The sequence below is a fragment of the Pyxicephalus adspersus genome, chromosome 4 (genome assembly GCF_032062135.1).
Source record: "Pyxicephalus adspersus chromosome 4, UCB_Pads_2.0, whole genome shotgun sequence".
Lineage (NCBI taxonomy): Eukaryota > Metazoa > Chordata > Amphibia > Anura > Pyxicephalidae > Pyxicephalus > Pyxicephalus adspersus.
In genome coordinates this window covers 57,587,473-57,609,084 of record NC_092861.1, presented here as the reverse complement: position 1 = coordinate 57,609,084, position 21,612 = coordinate 57,587,473, and the positions used below count along the sequence as shown (strand labels likewise).

Genomic DNA, 21,612 nt, shown 5'->3' with positions numbered 1-21,612 from the left:
CCATCACGGCGTATCTGATTGGCCAACGATCGTTTACTATCTATCGTGTGTACGGTCGTTCAGTGATCATGCATGATTCTGCAATACACTTTCTCGTTTACATGTCACTTCCTACATCGTTCAAACGATTGTATCTAGCGTGTGTACGCTATTGGTGGATTATATTTGAACGATCGTATCGTTACAGCATGTACGGAATTGTGCATAATACGATTGTTCAAATATAATCGTGCATATTTGTTGATCAGTGGTAATTGTTCATTTTCTAACGATAATTATTGGAAGTGTGTACCTAGCTTTACTGTCGAAGTAGTTCACAATCTATTGTCTCTAACATAGCCAAGGCCATTTTTTGGGGAAGCCTATTTTTCCACCAGTATGTTTTTGAGATGTGAGCAAATAATCACACAAGCACAGGGAACAGCATAGATACAAACTTCATGCAGAAATATATACATTACACATCACCTTTGCTCTTAGCATCCCCTTGTTAAATAAAACCAATGAGTGTGAATCAAATTTCAAACAGAGGGCTTTAGGCTGGTAAAAGGTTCAAAACTACACTCTGCTATACAATATTTCCCCTATTTACTTAATCACAATATTGGTGTGTTTGAAGGTTTGCTACATCTACCCAAGTGAAACACTATTCTATGGGCTCTAATATTATTATTATTATTATTAAACATTATAAAACACACACATACATACACACACATATATATATATATATATATATATATATATATAAATTAAAACACAAAGTAAATTGCCAGTCCAGATGCCTATACACACCAGTGCCAGTGGACCTAGAACTGCATGTTGTATAGTGTGCCTGCCAGAACCAATCCTCTAAGCTGTCAAACACTCCCCAGCTGGGTGGACTAACCAGGCTGCACAGATACAAAGTAGGAATGCCACTGACATGAGAGATTAACTCTGAAGTGGCAGGCAGCAACTGATTTGAATAAAATTGGAGTACTGAACCGTTTGGATCTACTAGCTTATTTATTGTAAGTTTCAGAAGAACGTTCACCTGCTACAATAAATATGCACCTGGCATTTTCTTTTGCAGTCTATAAGTACACATAATTATAATAATAAAAAAAACACAGTCTACATGCAGAGCACTGCAGTGGGCCAAAAAAAACATTACTTTGTATGAACCTATACAAGCAGATCTGAGAACTAAAGTACTTACTTTATAAATATTGAAATGTGACAAAAAGGGTAAAGAATTCTTCCATGCTTGAAACCGCTTCATATCCGCAAGGTTAAAAAAGTCCACAAGAGAACATATAAAACTAAGGAAGAAGAAGAAACTTTTCTTCCAGGTTTGAAGGTTGGAAGAGTTTTTGTAAAAGTTCTGGAGCAAGCAGAGAGGTGACAGCATGCCCCACACTTACATTCCACACTCTCCTCCTGCAACTTGTGGATCGGTGTTGGTCTCACCATACAGATCAGCTCAGCAGAAGGAAACAAATGGGAAGATGACTGCTGGGCAACACCGGATGAAATCTATTCTGAGAAGAGGACAGAGGCAGGGATACTGTGGGTCCTTCTGTTGACACTGTCCTTTGCATACTTATTTATTCTAAATATACAAGCAACACTTGAGGATACTGACCACAAATTTCATTTGGGCTGCACTTTTTCATTATAACGAATGAAGTCTCCACCTCAAGTGTTGCATATGAAAGATATTACATTACTTAATAAAATGTAATATACCTATACAAACTCTGAGGAAGATTGCTGCCTGGATTTCCTTGGGAATGATAAACTTTGGTACCTGTCAAATTTCATAAAAAGAAAAAAGTTTTACATTAATTTTCTTTGAACAAAAAAAATGCAGACATTTCGCCTGCCCACCGAGTCAAACCAGTTAACATTCTGTATTCATTTCACAAGTCCAATCATGGGAAAACACAGAACAGGACATTTTCTTTGCCAAAAAAGCTGTTTTTCTGTCCAGCTGCTCATTTGCTTTTCCTGGTGTCTTCTATAGGTTTGTCCTGACATCCAGAGGAAATAAAAACACAAGTGCACAATCTACAACTAGCTTAAAGCACAGCAGCCAACTTCATACGTTACATCCACTTCACAACTACACTGACTTCTCTGGGACCCAAAATGTGACAGAGATCCTTCTCCTGCATTGTTACATGACTGCACATTGGGAGATGAATGGTGAAAATAAGCCATTCCAATCTGCTGAAAATCCCAGAAGGAATTCATTAAAGTAGCATTACAGGGCAGCAGTGGACTATTGGAGTATCCTGTGTTTTTAGCTGTTCCAGTGGCTAGTGTGGGCAGCCTTCTCCGGTTTTGCTGCGTTCATTTGTATCCCGGTCGTTTGTGCGTCTCTAATAGCGTACTCAGAAACAAGCTGTTCAGAGGGTGTTGTCTATGGTCCCAGCTCATTCCTAGAAGCACAATCTCCTTGGACTGTGGGCCTGTCCTGCTAAAAACAGACACTCTATGGTGTTCACATGGCTAACTGTTTGAATCCCAGCCAAAGGGTCAGATTTAACTGCAGGATGGAGAGTTAATTTCCTGTGGGAGCCTCCATTGGGATTTAAAACAGTCCCTCTCTCATCTGTCAACATCCCTTTAACTATCTCACTGCCAGAACGGGCTGCCTCACACCCGACTCCATGGGCATTGCTGGGCTCAGTAAATGGTATTACAGCTTGGGAGAACAAAATTCCCGCTGCCTTCTCAGGCTTTCTGAACCATGTAACAGTGATATCTGTACACATCTAACTTTGCTTTCTGCTAGAAAGAGAAGGGCACAGATACAGACAAAGCTCCAAAGCCCAAATATATACAGTACAGCTGTATTGCTATAAAACGCAACTTACAAAATATTCTTAGAACAATACAAAGTAGTAAATCTGACATTTACTGAAACATTCTCCAACCAAACCTTTATATTTTTTGTGGAGTGAAGTAAGGTGAGAGTGTCTGTCCTGTTTTTATTGATGTCCTTGTCCCTTATTGAAGACATTTCCTCTCACCATAGATATAAAACATATTTAGTGGTGTGGGGAAGAATTATACCTTCTGACAATGGTTACATTGCTGACCGTGTCTTCCAATCCTGGTAGAGATCTCTTCGCTTTCTTTTTTGTATACAATGTCACATGAACAGGAAGTAAGGAAACTTTTCCTCATTAAAGTCAGTGACAGAATTATGTACTCCTCCCTCCTTCATAACTAAAAAAAAATGTCTGGAGTTAGGCATTACCATTAGTCTTTTAGAGTGCTGGACATTATTACAGATGCTACAGTATGTGCTACTCATAAGTTCTAGTGTTCGTTCTCAATATAGGACTATATATATATATATATATATATATATATATATACTAACCAAAATATGGAAGGGGATTTATGTTTGCAATAAATGTATGTCAACTATAATGTAAATAAAGACATGATTTAGGATTCATTATGTGTGTTGTGTCACCTGAGCAATTAGAGCTGGCAAAGTTGTGTCTGTTTTGGTTTGTTCCTTGTTTGGTCCAAACATCAAAAGCTGCAATGCAGTCCTAATAGCTTGAGCCATATCCAGAGCCCAGGAAACCCCTAAAAGTCCTCACAGATAGCGATTATTATAAAAAAGCTTTTTGTGATGTTAACTCATTCTTGTTTAGTAAAACAGCATGAGTGTTCTAATAAACTATATAATTCATCCAAAAATAAATTGTCATTGTTCGGACAACTGAATCATAACCAATTAAACCTTTCTTAAGAAATCCTTTAAATGTTCTGTGCTTTACTTGTAATCAAAACTATTATGCACATGCACATTTGGTATCAAATCTGATATCAATAAAATTGAGAGAAATATATCTAGGTATATTGTCCAGTTTGTAAGATATTTAATGCCCATTGTGTTAACAAACACCTGTCCAGCACAAGGAAAATCGTCAAGCTTGTTCACACATTGGTGACTCAACTTCCTTCTTAGGGCCACAGGGACAGCAGTGCTTCATTGTTCAGAGCCAAACCCCTACCATTACCCCGAACCTCCAGGGCCACTACAGAACTTGGTATTAGTTTGTTAGGCTCTCAGGCTTGACTTTACAATGGGTACCCTTACCTATATAATTGAATATATAGCAAGAACTTGGCAACTTGTATCGTTAGTCTCCAACAGTTGTACAGCAGACAGACAAATTCATAGGTATCTACAAACATTGAACTTGGCATGACTACATTACATAATTTTTACCAAAAAGAACAGACCTTAATTACCACATGAATTTTAAACGTAAAAAGGGGTTCCTACTTTTCATACGCAACAAATCTGCATTGTTATTAATTCAAATGATGAAAATGAATAAGTGCTATTTGTTCAGTTTTATCTGTATCTGTCAGACACTATACAACCAGGCACACACACTGGTTAAACAGTACTTGGTCTTTGTAGGGAAGTGATTATGACCTCTCTCCTTCTCTGTCTCTGTACAATCTACTGTGTTCCTGTGGAAACACGACTAACAGTGCCATGTTCCCTCAGGACAAGAGAACGCTATCACTACCACTCACATGGTTGGACTGAATCCATTTTGTTTCCTACAGGCAAGAAGGTTTCCAGAAGTCTCCAGCTTTGCAGCACCTGAACCTCTCCTCCCACTGTTCTATACAATTTCATTCTAATCAGAGACTACTGCCATGCAAATGGAGGAGAAATTACAACTTTTCTTAAACTGTAACTGAAGGCAAAATCAAAAACTACCAGATGAAAGCAAAGAGGAAGCTCCAAAAATACGGAAATCATCCATCGTATATACTCGAGTATAAGTCGATCCGAGTACCGGTATAAGCCAAGGTATCTATTTTTACCTGGGAAAACAGGAAAAATTGATTGACTCAAGTATAAGCCGAGGGTGGGAAATGCTGCAGCTACTGGCAAGTTTCAATATTCCAAATAAATACTAATAAAATTGCATAATACGGCTATTACAGCCATAATACAGTAAACAAATACCATAGTGCGAATTTACTGGTTAGGTAGGTATACTACTTACTGTACCTAACCACTAAATTCTCTTTAACCTCCCTGGCGGTATGATTCTGTCTGGAAAAAGAGGCTGAAAACGGTACAAAGTGGTACCACTGAAGCCACTGTAGCCCCCTTAGCGTTCTAATTCTCTCCCTATTTCCACGCAAAAGGCCTAACATTTTTTTGCATGGAAATTTATTTTTCATTGTAGCCCTATAATTCTTAGGCATAACTCACCCAAATATGTCCAACATTTAATAAATTTATTAATAAACTTTAAATAAAAAAACACAAAAATCTGTTAAAAAAAACAAACAAATAGTTTAACATGTAATATAACTGTACAGTAGCATGAATAGTATATATATAATATAATTATATATATATATTTTACAAGGATTTCTTTGTATTGTTTCTTTGTATACAGCTATTTTGTATTGAATCTAATACAAAATTATTTAAATTTCCCGCCGCTCCTCCCGCTCGCACTGACGTGACCGGGAAACCCCAGATATCGTCTCTGCATTCGGCGGCTGATGCCAGATGAAAGAAGACGTGTCCAGAGGAGCTGGGGGGACCAGCAGGACCCCGGGGGACGACAACACTACAAGGGTGGTGGATTTTTCTTATGTTTTGTGTACTTTTTAATTTGGCTCTGGAATAACTCCGGCGTACCCCATCTGGCTTTTGGGGCCAGCATATTTCCGCTGCATAGGGACGCTGGACATGGCTGCCCGATGGGGTGCTTTTCTGGAGGGACCCCTGCACCTGACAGGAGTATAAGCCGAGGGTGACTTTTATGGCACATTGTGGGTGCTGAAAAAGTCAGCTTTTACTCCAATATATACAGTAAGTAAGGTGAGCAGCAATATTTAATTTTCCTTGGTATATATTTGATTTAAAGACCCCCCCTACCTTACACACTGGAGTCTGGACTATTTGTATCATGTGTGTAGTGCAGTGCAAGTCACTATAGACATAATAATTGATTAATCTCAATGGTGAACCTAAATTCGATAGACACTGAAAGACAAATTCACTATAACCAAGATAAATGAAAACTCAATGAACACCCAGTCCAATGTTTAGCTAATAAAGCATTCTATTTCACTACTGTTGCCAGAGCTTTACTATGCATGTGGGAAAAAGGGTTACCTATCTAGCAGTGTATAAAACTTGATAAAAGCTAACACACTACTAAAACAAATTCATGTAGTCTTCCACAGACAACAGCAAAAAGTAGGTCAATTAGTGATTCTCAGAGAGTTGATTTGGTCATTTAGCCTTCACTGACATTAATTTCTGCTTTCTCAGTCCTAAGTAGTATAAGCACATTACGGGATCCGATCCTTCGCCAAGGATTAATCCAAGTTATTTAATGCTAGCTCCATATTTGGCCATGGCCTAAATACGGGAATTCTCTGCACTATTACATCCAAGGCAGGTACAATTCCTTTCATTCTGTGTGCAGACATAGTAGGCCGTGTACCAAGTGGCAGTTTTTACAGAGTCTGGCATTCCCACGCTAAACATAAACTCTCACATAGGAGCGGAAATTCATTTATCAAAACACGTCCTTCAGACTGCCATATTATCAGGAGAGTCTGATATTTAACCCCTGAAATATTACAGCAACTCTCATACAGCACTAGTAAAACATCATCGATGCAAACTAGGTAGAATTTGCCTTTATTCCTTTATTTCTCTATACTTAACCATGGATTTAAATTAAAACTACTTCTGAAGGTAGATTGCTTTAAAGCACTAAAAATATCTTATTAAAATTCAGTCTGGATTTCTGAAATCAGGAGAGCTGCTAATAAAAAAATAGCTAATATTCTACATCAGACAACCAGAATCACCTGCTGTTCCTGCACTACTTCAAGATAACTAAGACTAAGAACCAGCCATGCTGTGTACAGTATGTTCTCATCCAGTCACTGCTTTACCATGACTTACACACATATGCAAAATACATACACAGACACATACACACAGGAAGGACAGGATATTAGTAGGATATTAGTTAGATATTAGTTAGATATTAGTTTTTTCCAGATTTAGACATACTCTGCAAAGGCCAAACAATGGCCATACAGAGCTCCTATTGTTCTGAAAACTACGATACTCATGTTAACGAATGTCACAGCTATTGCAATACAATAAACATTCCAGTAGGTTAATTTCATAGGGCTGCACTGGGCTAATGCTGTAATATACCTATCATAAAGAGAGCCTGTCATCTGCAATATGCATACAACCGTGGCCTGGGATATGGGGGAAAGGGGGCAACTTGGAGAATAGCAGTATATGGTGGTTTCTGCATTTCAGTACTGTTGTTATCTAACGCACTTTGTAAAGCACAGATAAAACATTAAACAGTACAAGGGGGGGGGATCACAAACAATGCAAAATCAATATTACCAATGGTATGTATATATATTATAATATAGATATATATTACCATCATAAGCAGAGGACATGAAAAAACAAGGGTTAGCCGTACCAGGACCATATTAGGATTAGTGTTGTATACACATTGTATGTAGGTATTGTGAGGGTATATTAGAAAAACACATTCACCAACAAAATAACATACTAATGAATCTACTATCCATATAACACGGCTGTTCATAAAGGCATAAGTAGGACATTAACACTGAACAGATCTTAAAAAGGAAATACCTTTCCAGTGACCACTCTCCCGTGTTCTCAGATTCAGTTCCAACAACAAATGACAAGTGTTATTCAACCAACACAAAACCAGCACTCATGCACTTTGCAGGTGTCCCTACTTATTTCATGTACACGAGACTTTTAGCATATGCCTATGACAAATCCTAAAAAACAAATATGTTCTTAACCCAATCACATCTGGTTAATGTACATCAACCAAGTAGCTGCTGATGATTAAGCACAAATACAAATTGTGGTAACTTTTATTATACATGAATCTAAATATTGAATAAGTTACAAATCCAACTTAAATTGCAGCCTTTAGGTGTGGTGGTTGCATTAGGTTTTTTTTAGGCTTAGAACATTTTAGCAAGTACAGAAATACCTGTTGACCTTGCCAGAAATTCAGCATCCTTGTCACTTTGTGTGAGCTGACCTGGAAATATAATACCAATAATTATGTATAAGCTTTGATGAACCTCATGAGGGTGCCTAAAGCAGATCTATACCCCCCCCCCCCCCCCTTGTATTCTCCTATATACATCCCACCAAGTCACTACAATACAAATTACTGTGGAATCACAAAGGATGAACCGTTTTTGCTGCTTCTGACCCACATTTAGTTGCTATTCAATTTGTGTTTAGATGTGTTTCAATGATTTATTTAACTTCCAGGAGGACTTCTGGGTTACATTTTAATTACCCTCCCTTAATGCCTGCATTATGATCACATTTATGATTGTGCAAAAAATTGCCATGTAAATGTGTAAGCAAACATACAATAAATACTGTATGCATTTCTTTTATTTCTAAAACTACAGATAGTGTGAACAAGGCCTTAAAGATGACTTCAGCCTTGCACAGGTGAACTGGCTCCTCTCCATCACTGCAATTTTTTACCTTGATTTCACTGTACACTATAAGCTGCAGCACGTCAGATAAAGTCCACCTCATTTTCTGGCTGGGTGACATTTTAAAGCCCTTTCCTCCTTACCCTGGCTGTTCCTGGCCTTCCTTTTACATTTATTGAATTTCAGATCTTTCAATCATGAGGCTGAACATTACTTGTGGGGATTAGCTAGTTTAGTCTGTGGTGAATCTGATGGCTGTTGAAAGAAGTACTGAGACAGGGTTCTGTGATGTTTTCAGGTAGCTATGTACAACACCCTGCAAGCCCCTTGCTCCTGTCATAATCTGCCTAAATTGCATAGGATATGTATTAAAAAAAGAAAGACTTTTTAAAAATGCCATTAGCATGTTGATAAGGGGAAAGTATGAAACAACGAAAGCAAATTAAAGAAGAGTAAACTTATGCTCCTTCCAATTCTCCAAATTTCTCACTAACACTTGACCAATGTCTTGGGCTACATACACTGGTTCTCGTCTGATAATCAGCTTAGGGCTGATATCGGCAGAGAATCCGGCGTGTGTGCAGCGCTCGTCATCCGATCGACCTTCCTGGCAGATCCATAGACGACGAACGATCGCTAATGAAAATGAAGGGGAGAGAACGAAGCGGGGTGCCGCTATTTCCTTTTCCCCCTCCCCTCTCCATAGAGCAGAACGGCGTTGTATGTACAACACTTGTTCATGCGTCTTGCAGTCGTTTGTCATTGGAAAGGATCATGAAAGATCCTTTCCAACAATTATTGCACGTGTGTACATAGCCTTAGTGTCCTAAGGCTTACACACCATTTACCAGGGAATATATGGCAACTACAAGTGTGCACATATAATGCCTATCAAACGAGAATTCAGGACTTGAGGAATTTCAAAGACTAAAGTAAAATAAGTATTTTCTAGCCTTAAATAACCATACCGATGATAAAAATAAGTGTAAAGGAAAATTATGTCATTCACCATCTATAGCAAAAGAAGAAACCAACCCAACCCCCACTTTTAATGATGAGAGTTCACCAAACTTTCTCAAACTGTGAGCCAGACTTAAAGGCCATCTGTCAGGGTAGGAAGTGATTGAAAATGTAACAGGAACACAAACAAAAACACATAAATTTTACATACAAATAAATCAAACACACGAGGAACAGTTAAGACTATAGGTCTGTTCTCTGCCATCCGCTTGTGGTGACACCACACCCATACTTTCAAGTAAAGGCATCCCAGGGACAGGAAGTGAGAAAAAAATCTCCCCAATGGGTTTACAGAAATAAAACCTGATGAAAAGTTAACTCTCTCGGCTTCATAACACAGTATATAATACAACAATACATTTTGGCTCGAGTTAGGATTTAAATATAATCTAAACCTCATATTCAACACTCACATCATTGTAATGTCACCAAACTGCATTAAAATGTAACAGGCATGTTTCACAAAAAGGCTGCTACATACAAGGCCAAACCTAACACAGACCAACATGTGCGGTTGGTAATCCCCTGACCAAAGACCACTGCTGCTTGACATTCACACCTTGCTAAAAACCAGTATGTGATCATTAAAATGAAATGATCACTGACACAGAATAAGTTATCCAAGTACTATAAATATTTCCTAGAGGAATCGGCTACAAAGCTAGAAACCACCTGCAAAATAGTGACTGTATTTAAACAGCATTTGTCTTTTGACAATTTTTTAATTATGGACAATAAAACATGTTCATTACATGTATCTGCTTCCTCTACATGCAAGAAAATACATTTTGAATTCATAATATAGTAGAACAATAGAACCCCAATAAAATACTTGTGGCACAGCACCTAATTATATCTGATTCTGAACTTTCCCCTTAGCAATAATCCCCAAATATCTGAGGATCCTGCCACTGTAATCCACCTAATGCAGCTTCCTGTGATGGTGTGACAATGACACAGAACTGATACTGAATTCAGACCAGAGTTGTGACTATCATACTGTCTGTTCATTATGATGAGATGGGAAATGTTACAGGGGGAATGGCTAGCTGCATGGCTGTCACTGCTCATCAGTCAGCACCTGCCCATACCCAATCCTGCCCACTGTTCTCTGGATTGACAGCATTGCCTTAGCTGCTACAAACTTCCCATTGTGAGCTGTAATGTCTGGAAGAAGTAGTATGTGAGACAAATTAAAGTGCATTCTGCAGAATCAGAAAAGGAAAAAAAAGATTTTTGTGTTCTCTATGAGGTGTGTGAATAGTAGGTTGAAATTGATTTGGCACTTGTTTAGTCTGTCATACAGAAGAAATATATCTGTATTTACAGTGCTTTGTACTATGTTTGTAGTATATAAATAAAAAACAAAAGGAGCAGCTAGCAATGAGTGAAACAATTGACTGACCTAACACAGGTTTACACTTGGAAATGGACATATGTGTGTACAGACAAATCTAAATAATCTAGGCACTGGACATTCCTGTCAAATTCCCTCATTAGTTAAGTATTAATTATGCCCATTTAGTAATCTGAACGTATATGAACTGCACAAGTGAGTAGATGATGCATCCAAGTGCTGTTAACTGACAAGCTAGGTCTAAATACTTGGTTTTGTCTGTTAAATGATCTGTGAATGGCTAGAAAAAAAAATAGACCACTTTTACCCATACTGTAAATAACACAGGGGAACAATTTCGAAAAAAATTCTTGTTGACTTAAATTTTTAAGCTTATTTACACCAAAATAGGTATGCTGATTCTGAAACTGTAGTTAGTTTTCGCCTATCACGTCACAGTTTTTTCTCTACCGCTTATATTAATGCGATTACTGTAGCGTGGATTTGTATAGGCTATTCATTTACACACAAGAAGACAGTGTGGTCACGTAGTGAATAAGCAAAATGTATTTTTCTACTCACTCAAGTATTTCCTTTCTTTCAGATCTTCCATGTCTGGTTCTGCTTTTTCTCGTTGTAAACAACCCGGATTCATTTGGTATATCTGTGGCAGTTTCACCATTCCCAGTCAAAGGGCGAGCATCAGCACATTTGTAGAGCAAGCCTATTCGGCATATTTCAAAGTTAAACTTGATGATCACGATAAGTCTGGGGCCCCTCATAAGGTGTGCAAACTGTGTGTCAAGGGTTTACAGATGTGGACAAGGGGAACATGTGATAAGATGCCATTTCGTATACCTATGGTTTGGTGAGAGCCAGGAGATCATTTCAGTGACTGTTACTTTTGTATAGTCAAAACTTCAGGATATAACAGGAAAAATAAATGTAACGGAGTATCCTGGTCTACCATCCGCTATACGCCCAGTGGCTCATTCAGATGAAATCCCATTGCCGGTTTTCGTTACACTACCCTCTCTTGAAGAACATGAATATGGTGATGAACTAGGTGACAACAATGATGAAGAGTTTGAAATTGAAGAGGACTCTGTCCGTAAGGGATTTGATCAGCATGAGTTGAGTGATTTGGGACTATCGAAGAAGGCTTCAGAACTCCTAGCATCAAGACTGCGCAAGAAAAACTTACTTGAAAAAGGAACGATGGTATCGTACTTTCGAACCAGAGAAATTGCATTTCTGCAGTACTTTAGAACTGACAGTGGCTTTGTATATTGCCATAACATACCTGGTTTACATGGAGTAATTGGGAATTCCAATTTATAACTCAACTGAATGGCGACTATTCATCGATATCTCAAAGCAGACCTTAAAATGTGTCCTGCTTTACAATGGCAATATATATGGGTCAGTCCCAATTGGCCATTCAGTTTCTCTTTGTGAAGAATATGCAGACATTAAGAGTCATTAGGTTGTTGCAATAGAACTAACACAATTGGGTCATCTGTGTTGACCTTAAAATGGTATGCTTCCTTCTTGGTCAGCAAAGCGGATACACCAAGTATCCCTGTTATCTGTGCATGTGGGAAAGCAGAGCTCATGAGAGGCAATGGGTGGAAAGGAATTGGCCTCCAAGACCTGCCATAAAACCAGGTGATATAAACATTCTACATGAGCCACTTGTTGATAGAAATAATATTATATTCCCAACTCTGAACATGAAACTGGGTCTGATGAAGCAGTTCGTTAAAGCTTTGCCGACTGAAGGAGACTGTATCAAGTACCTCATTTTGGCATTTCCTAGCCTGTCATTTGAAAAAATAAAGGCTGGTGTGTTTGATGGTCCACAGATTCGGCAGCTCATCAAAGATGAACATTTCATCAGGACAATGTCAGAAGTCGAAAAGAATGCTTGGTTATCATTCAAAGCCATTGTCAAGGACTTTCTTGGAAACACACGGGCAAATAATTACACAGAAATTGTTCAGAAACTCTTGGAGAGCTACAAAATGCTTGGTTGCAATATGAGCATCAAGGTGTATTTTTTGCAAAGCCATCTTTCTAACTTCCCGGAAAACCTTGGTGCAGTCAGTAATAAGCAAGGTGAACGATTCCACCAAGATTTCAAGGTCATGGAAGGACGGTATCAGGGTAGATGGGGTGTACATATGATGGCTGACTATTATTGAAGCATCCGGCGGGATTGTCCAGACACTGAACAAGCATAAATAAGCGTACATTTTTACCATAACAGTTTACCAGAATTAATTTTCAAATGTTTTAATGTAAAAAAAATGTCATAGAGTAACAATAAATCCTTTGTATGAACAAAATAAATTTAAGGAAACAGTACATTCAAGTTATTATTTTGTTATTTTTTCATTGTGTGTAAAATTTGTATGTTTTTTGATAAAAATGGAGGATTCCCTGTATCATAAAAACTGGATGTGACAGCAAAAAACTGGGGTAATTTCTGGATTCACTACCTAAAAATTAGTAAAAAAAAAAAACAAGTGTAAGATCTAACTCAACAAAAATGGTGTTCCCCAGTGTAATCCATTAAAACTGAAGGCATTTTTAGGTTGTGTATATAATGTAAGTGGTGAAGGACAGTCTTCCATGACTGAAGAAGGAAGGGTTAAATAATATATGTGGGGGAGGGCAGCTGAGGAGCTTCTTTATATTCTGAGCATACCTGAATGCAGGCATGTAAGGGAAGCAAAGAAATACATACACACACACAAACACATGTATATATATATATATATATATATACACATACCTGGAATGGATTTCTTAAAAGTAATTTGCTATTTGCAAATGTTACCAGTCCTGGACTGGATCCAGATTTGCTGGATCACCCAGGTTCACTGATGAAAATGAATACTCTTCAGCCTTGGAGAGCTTTAATAAATCAGGCCCAATGTATAATACATCAAGCAAGCAAAACAACATCTAGATAAAGCAAAGCAATGTGCCAAGGCCAGGAAGGCTGCATATGAAACCTCGTTGGTACAAGTATATGAAAAATACACTTAATAAGCACATACTGTGCTGTTGTGAGGATATGTTTTACACATCCTGCCTGTATTTCTGTAAATGTTAATGTGCACCTGCCATGAGGTTGTGCTGCTCTTTCCCACTGCATTATTTAAATAGTAGGTATAGAAATAGTTCACTGTGACTGCAATCATTTAATGCCAATGTAATGGAAACTAAAATTTCACTTGCTGTAGCATGTCTGTAAAAAATGAACATGAAGCTTCAGAAATATTCATATAGAAGAATCCCTAAAGCTTTAAATTGAATCTGTACTTTCTCTGTTCAGGCAGAGCTACAAGCTGGCTATAGAAAAGGGAGGGTAAGAACAAGAAGGCCAAAAACAGGATAATCTTTCCTGATCTACAAGGCAATGATGAAATGCACAGTACAACAGTGCTTTGCATACACTAGGCAACATTTTCTCAAAGTAATATGAAATAATTCCTTGGGATTTACTACAAGTATTTGATACACCATCTGCTTGTTGGATAAAGTTACAATAGTTTTATTTTTATATGAAATCATAAAAATCATCATAATTTAATAAGTGGTTCATTTCAATACTATAAATTCAATACTTAAAAAAATGTTTTGCCCATTTAATTTCCAAATGTTTTTCTGTCCAAATATTATTTAAAAAAAAGTGAGGTTTGGATTGATTCAACATTTTTATTAAATGGATTGTCTAAAAAATCAAAACACTGCATGGCTAGATTGAGACAAAGCTATTGGACAAATCTGACTAGGGACTGGTTAGATAACCCAGAAAACGTATTACCCAATAATCCAATAAAGACAACCTAATAAATTCTGTGTGTCCATACATTAGTGAACACAGCAATATGTGCAGATAGGTGAACATGGTATATTTATTTTATTATTTTAAATATTTCAGATTTTTTTAATATGATTTAGGCATGCAAAAAATAGAATAAAAACTTTTTTATGAATAAAAAAGGTATTCAGGATTTTTGCAGTCTGGAAGCTGTCTAAGCACTCAGGTAATTACTAACTAGTACTAATTTGGAAGGATTTTTTAATTAACACGGGTATATAAAAAACTAGCAAAAAACATCATTATGGACAGTTATTTGTAAATCGCAGTATGACTATGGTTTGTGTTATAGTGACAGTATGAATCTGCTTCACTTACCCAGCCAAAGCATGGATTCATCACAGGCTGACTTGAAATGCATTGTGGTTATAACTGGTTTACTGAGTAATAACTGGCTTCCCTTTTGTAACTTTCATCGCTTAGTCCTTGATTTGCATACTTCTAAATAAAGCCATTCCTGGGCTCACTAACAGAAGCTTTGTTAGATAAAACTGAAAGGTGACTGAACTGGTCTAGTTTTTATTTACTGGGAGTTCATGTCATATCTTAGGATCTGTTACAGATGATTTGTCTTGTCTGTGCTTTATTTCAAAGCTCTGGGCACATATCAGTATTTTTTTCCAGCATGCACATCTTCCACTAGAATGAATGTACACAGCTTTACAACAGAAGCAGGAACTGCAAAACACATTCAAATACATGGAGTGCCAGGTCTAGGGAGTCTTCAGCATCTGATACAATTTTGGCTATGCTTGACTTGGCACAGGACTTTCTTCACCTGGCCCTAACCTAATTACAAACATGAAATAAATGCAACTACACATACAGCAGTGGTCCAGGAACCCAAAATTGTGCCAGAGGCTCAGGATTCTGCAATTGCTGGAGCAATTGGAGAACAATATTTAAGGCACTGCCATCCTGGTGAGGTACGTATTAAACAGCTCATTGATATCTACATAATTGTGTATGACTGTTAGTCAAACATAGGACAAAAATAACCCCATTAATGTGAGTTGTTGTTTTTTTTATTGAATTACAGCTCAACCAAAATTGTAGTTTGGAATAGTGAGAACCTGAATATAGTGTCTAGATTAGAAACTGTCTTGGAAAGATTAGTTTTGTAGCGGGTAACTCTGTATTTCAACTTACCCACTTTTTTAAGCCAAACATATATTTGCAGATATAAGCTTGATTGTTAGTATGGCTGTAATTATCTATGTGAACAACTTCACAGCATGAAGTGTGAGGCTGATGATGAACTGCAGAGCACAGAATGGAAGTTCACCAGAGGGAAGAAGTGAGCTGCTCTTTGATCAGATTACAGGAAGACCCTCAGTAATTAATGTGATATTTTTACATTTGATCGCCACATTTATAAAAAGGATATCAGATTTTGTGAGGCTACCACCAGTGCTTTGATTGCCCTACTGCACTTGAATGAGGTAACTGATCACCATTTCATAAAAAGACATTTATGGCCTATTTAGTTTTATTGCAGCTGTGATTGCCACTTTTACAAAGTGTCAGTCATGTCAAAAGTGTTGATTAGTCACAGACACCGCTGATTTCTATTGTAGCTTATGGTGTTCTCCACTATCAGAGTAGAGAACACTATCTTGCAATCTGTAAAATGGCTATCATGCAGATGGACCTTTTATAAATATTGTAGCATTGTAATATTGACTGGAGATCATTCATAAAAAATGATGATCATATCAGCTGATCTGTAATAAAAAAACAAGCTCTCCTTTTTACCCTCTTTACACTGCAGTGTTGTCTGCAGCCTCCTCTTGGATCTACTTCCACTGGTGCTCATCCAGTAGAATGACACTTTTATTGTTCTGCCATTTACTGTCACCTGGAGGAGTTACAATTTAGCACTCCACTACCACTACCAGCATCAGTGCCATCAATTTGCTTAGTTCTCCTTTGCTAATCTTTTCTACGGAAGGCCAAGAGGTATATACGCACTGCAATATGAAAAACTGCAACTTACGGAATAAATTCAGAAAAATTAAATCTTATGAGTTGCAAAAAATACCTTAAATGGACCACAGCTGAGTTCTGGTAGTTGCAGCAAGGGGAAGGTGTACAGGCCTGGCCCTGTCCCAATCTATCCATTCAATAATGTATTTAGGTGAGGACTGGGCCCTTCAGGAAGATTGAAAAAAAGGCTTTCAGATTGGTTCAGAATTTTACATTTGTGGGAATATCTCAATGCAATCTAACCAATCCTTCAAGGTGTTAACCACAGGAGGACCACCACAATCCACAAAGCAGGTTTCAAAGAAAGTAGCACACCTACAAAAATCATATTCTAAATTAAAGTTTGTTTAGTGTATCTGTACTTCTGCAGCATGCGATTTGGCCCTTTGCATATAGCTATCAAGGAAATCTCAACATCCTATGGAAATAATGTCTTCCTCAAAATCAGTATTAGCAAAGATGTTGGATTAGGTCCTACTGTACAGAGAAGGAGAATATGTATGCATTTCCTCCATCTTAAATTTTAAGTGTGAATATGTGGCATTTTATAGTACTTTGTATGCAGTGTTACCTTTTAAATATATTTTCAAAGGAATTAGAGATGTGCTTTAATCGTATAATCGATAAAAAGCTAAACACAGATCCATGAGGTACAGCTTGACAATGACAGATATGAGATGATTACATACAGTGGATCAGTAGTCTGGATGTTGTGTTGTACAATTTACATCCTCACATGTGGATTTATTATCACAGCAGCTGCCAATATTAAAAAATAAATTATTATTAAACAGTATTTATATAGCGCCAACATATTACGCAACTCTGTACAATAAATAAAGGACAGTGACACAGGGGGAGAGGACCCTGCCCCGAAGAGCTTACAGTCTAGGAGTACATATTATTATTTTAGTGGACAATCGTAAATCAGGTTGGGAATTGCTATATATAATAATATATACCAGTTTAATATCAATAACAACTGCAAAATGCCCATAACATCCGGATGAAACAAGTACACAAGTTTATGAATTTGTTTATGTTGTAAAGAAAGTTACTCAGTGCTGATGTATTACAGATTTACCTCCCCTTTGCCCTTTTTGAAATCATTATTTAAGCAGACACCAATTATTCTGCAGCTATATATTGTAAGTATTCCTAAGAACATATAATAGGTACACCTTATATCTTGTACTGAAAATAATTCTTGTAACAGAAACACTTATTTCAGAACAGACATCTCAATTTTATAATATAAAAGGTGGGGGAGCCGTCTCCCATAGAAACAAGTAATTGGCATAGAAAAGCTGAACTTCCTTGCAGCAAAGAGTTAATACTAAGCAGCATTTGTCAGCCCCCAATTTAAAATGTATTCCAATTGGCTGTCACAGCAAAGAGCAGCATCCAACCAATAATCGGCAGCTGAAGAGTTGCTATAGTAACCTCAGGGCAACGAGGTAAGAATTCAAAGCCTCAGCTTCCAGAGCACAATAGTAAACACATAACAATCAGAGGTGTTACACATAACAAGAAAACACAAACAACACACCAGCCTGTACTACACTACACAAGTCTGGTATACATCAGAAATGATATAATAAATTGTTATTTTATGAAGCCTGTAATCCATAGAGGGCATCAAAACATCTACTAATAGTGATGGGTGATTCTGTGTGTTGTGATTCTCATCCTCCTATGGGTCATTGATGCTCACAGTCCTATCACAGGCACTGGCACTGTAAAAATAAAAATTAAATATTGCATACATGTTTTACCAGAAATGTCTGAATAAATGATGTGTACAGTGCGGCACCAGGAACTGGGTTACCATTTATATAAAGATATAATGTCATCTTTTCCAAGCCCATATCTATGGTCAATAAAAACTACCTACTTCCATGTCTTGGTGGTAGGTCATTGTATGAATGCATTGTGTTGGAGCTTTATTGATGTGCTGGGGGAAGCTTTACCTCATTCTCCTCCTTGCACTCGCTGCTAGATAGCCTCTGATAGTCAGACTTCTCTCCCATATTGGCCCAGGGTACCACGATGACAGCAGTCCAACATGAAGATATCACCCACACAACATCCACATTTACAGGCAAGAGATGGAGCAGCAACAATTGCCTACTGAGAACATCAAATGCTTCACAGTAACTTCCACTACAAGCAATAGTTAAGGAGACATTGTGGAGGACGACACGATCAGGCTTCATGTATTTCCCTCATCATTTCTTTCTCATTGTTCTCAGAAGATGTAAGTACTACCAGGATGACACGAGAGCTAACGCTTGGTGCAGCAGCACAATGAAAAAGTAACCACAAGTGCACACTTCTTCAGGTATTCCTGTGCAGTCTACACATTTATGAATGGCTGCATCAAGCAGATTCTAGGAACTCCATTGTGCTTCCTCTGTCAGTGACACACTAGACCCTGAAGGAAGATGACCCACCGTAGGTGTACATAGCATCCTTCTTAGCTGACATATTGCTTACTGCTATAGCAGCCATCCTATCTGACCCTGAACAATCCAAGCAACAGCAACATACTGTGTCCTCATAGCAGCAGATGCATGAGCAGGTATGCTAGGTTTCCTCCAATGAAGTTGCCATCACAAGAGTGGCTGCAAGGTGCACATGTGACATGAGATGCAGGAACATTAGTGCAAGCAATTCCAGAAGGTCATTCTGCATTTATTAAGCAGACACAAGTGACCATGCATAAGGCTGTCGCAGTTCTGCACTGCAGCTTCACGCCCCCCACTGCTGGGTACAATGCACACCCTCCCTCTGTGTCAGTGCCAGCAGCTCCTTTCTGTCTCCACCTCTCACTGCAGATTAGTGAAGGTTCAGAAGAGACTCCCAACCCAGAGGCGATCACCCACAGCACATCTGCTGGGCAGCCCCACCCCCACATCCATGCATCTCCATGTATCAGAGAGGAAGGAGGGGAAGGCAGGATGATCTGCTTCACACTTCACACTGTCTCCTACTGGCAGCTCTTTATTCATTTTAGTCATCTCTAGGATGGAAATAACGCTATACCCCATACAAGAGATGCTAAAGTGGGGAAAAAAAAACACTTTATAGTGATTACAATTCAGGATAGCTTACAATCCTGAATTGTCAATTTATATCACAGGGCCTCATTTATTAAAGCTCCATTTCATTTCAGATTTGCTGGATCACCCAGCTTCACTGCTGAAAGTGGAGAGGATACACTTTCAGCAGTGAAGCTGGGTGATCCAGCAAATCTGAAATAGATCTGGTCCAAGATTGAAAACATTTGCTAACAAATAGCAAATTGCGTTTATGAAATCCATTCCACATGGGTCACCCAGCTTCACTGCACAGATCTCAGATCAATCTCAAAATTCACCTTAGACTATAGTAATGACATATGAGTATGGTAGGGACATTAGATTGTGAGACCCTTTGAGGGACAGCTAGTGACATGAGTAGGGACTTTGTACAGCGCTGCACAATATGTCGCTGGTATATAAATACTATGTAAAGATAATATTAATAATATTTATATATCACTGAAAAAATAACTAAAATGTAACAACACGCACAGTATAAATTGCTCAAACAAATACAGCTGTAAATAAAGAATTAAAATAAACACTAAAAATCATATCACACAATCAAGATAACAGCAAAGCTTTAAACAACCATTAACATGTATAAATTAGTATTTATTACACACAAATAAAAAATTCGCTATCCAGCACATAGGCTATCATGTCTCCTACTTTACCTTATATATATATAAATCTATGCACGGATATTGCACCTAAAGTTGAACTTCTGTCAATTACCCTAAAATACAGTTTTACTATAAATGGGTAAACTCTTTACCTGACAAATACATTTTTTAGCCATTCTATTAACCTAGGCACCCCTGCCAAACAGTAGAGTCAGAACAGTTATCTCACTGCAGTTTTCACCCTAGACAGAATTTGCAGTGTGGATTACCCAGAAATTTTCACTTCCCTTCAATAGACAACCGCTCAGTCCGGGCTTGAGAAAGACCTTGCAGGGAGCCTTCAGTGAGTCTGGGCAGCCCACCAGCTTGGATGATCTGGAGATTTATACATTATATCTTTTTCTAAATTTGTATCTTTATCACTCAGGAACCATTGCCAGGAGAACAGACAAGTTGCAACTCTAACTGAAAGTTTGCTATACTTCAGATCATTAACTATTTTTTGCCCACAGCAGAACCCTAGTGTTCCATGATATAGGTTTGTTGCATAGGTGCAGGTTCAAACCTGCAGCAAGAGCAAGCAATCCTTAAACAGCAGCTCTCACAAGCTTATAAGGTTTTTGCAGGTTTGACACCTGGTGGCCACTAGCTGCCGCCTCCATTTATCATCTATTGGGCTGCCATGGCTAGTTGACAGTAGTTCCCAGGAATGAGGATGAGGTAACTGCACTGCAACCTCACCACCAGTCTGAACACACCCAAAGGTTTAGTTCACATTAGCAGTTTTTGCAAGCAGTTTTATTGCAAAAAAGTTAACTTTGGAGTAAACTGTTTAATTTCTTGTCTCTTTTTTTCAGGTTGTAGATAGCAGGAAATGATACATGCAATATTGCCATCTCCATGGAACCACTTCTCACCACTATGTATACTTTTTAAAGCTGTACCTATTATAAAAATTAAAAAAATCCACCCAGGCAAGTCATGTATTGCAGAAGGGACAGGTTTTTTTTTTTTTACCAATGTGTCATTGGAATGGAATATGAACGTGACCAGAGATCCCTACTTTTGTTGATGGGTTCTGCATGTGAACCTATATACATATACTGTGACAAAGCCTAAAGTAAATGT

The 21,612-nt window shown here is 38.0% G+C and overlaps 1 protein-coding gene across 13 annotated transcripts in view; it reads right to left on the bottom strand.

Annotated features, from left to right (window-relative positions):
- Positions 1 to 21,612, bottom strand: part of TNK2 (tyrosine kinase non receptor 2) — an 83,695-nt gene that overhangs the window by 37,290 nt on the left and 24,793 nt on the right. For 2 of the 13 annotated variants that reach the window (XM_072408280.1, XM_072408283.1), the window contains exon 1: positions 18,746 to 19,541. The exons of 2 other annotated variants lie outside the window; for them this stretch is intronic. In XM_072408280.1, coding sequence (XP_072264381.1) covers positions 18,746 to 18,991 — 246 coding nt within the window. In that variant the 5' untranslated portion in view covers positions 18,992 to 19,541. Of the gene's footprint in view, positions 1 to 1,201; positions 2,502 to 11,479; positions 11,500 to 18,669; positions 18,690 to 18,745; positions 19,544 to 21,612 lie in introns of those variants that run through there. 9 more of the 13 variants (XM_072408282.1, XM_072408284.1, XM_072408277.1 and 6 more) reach the window with 8 other exon arrangements.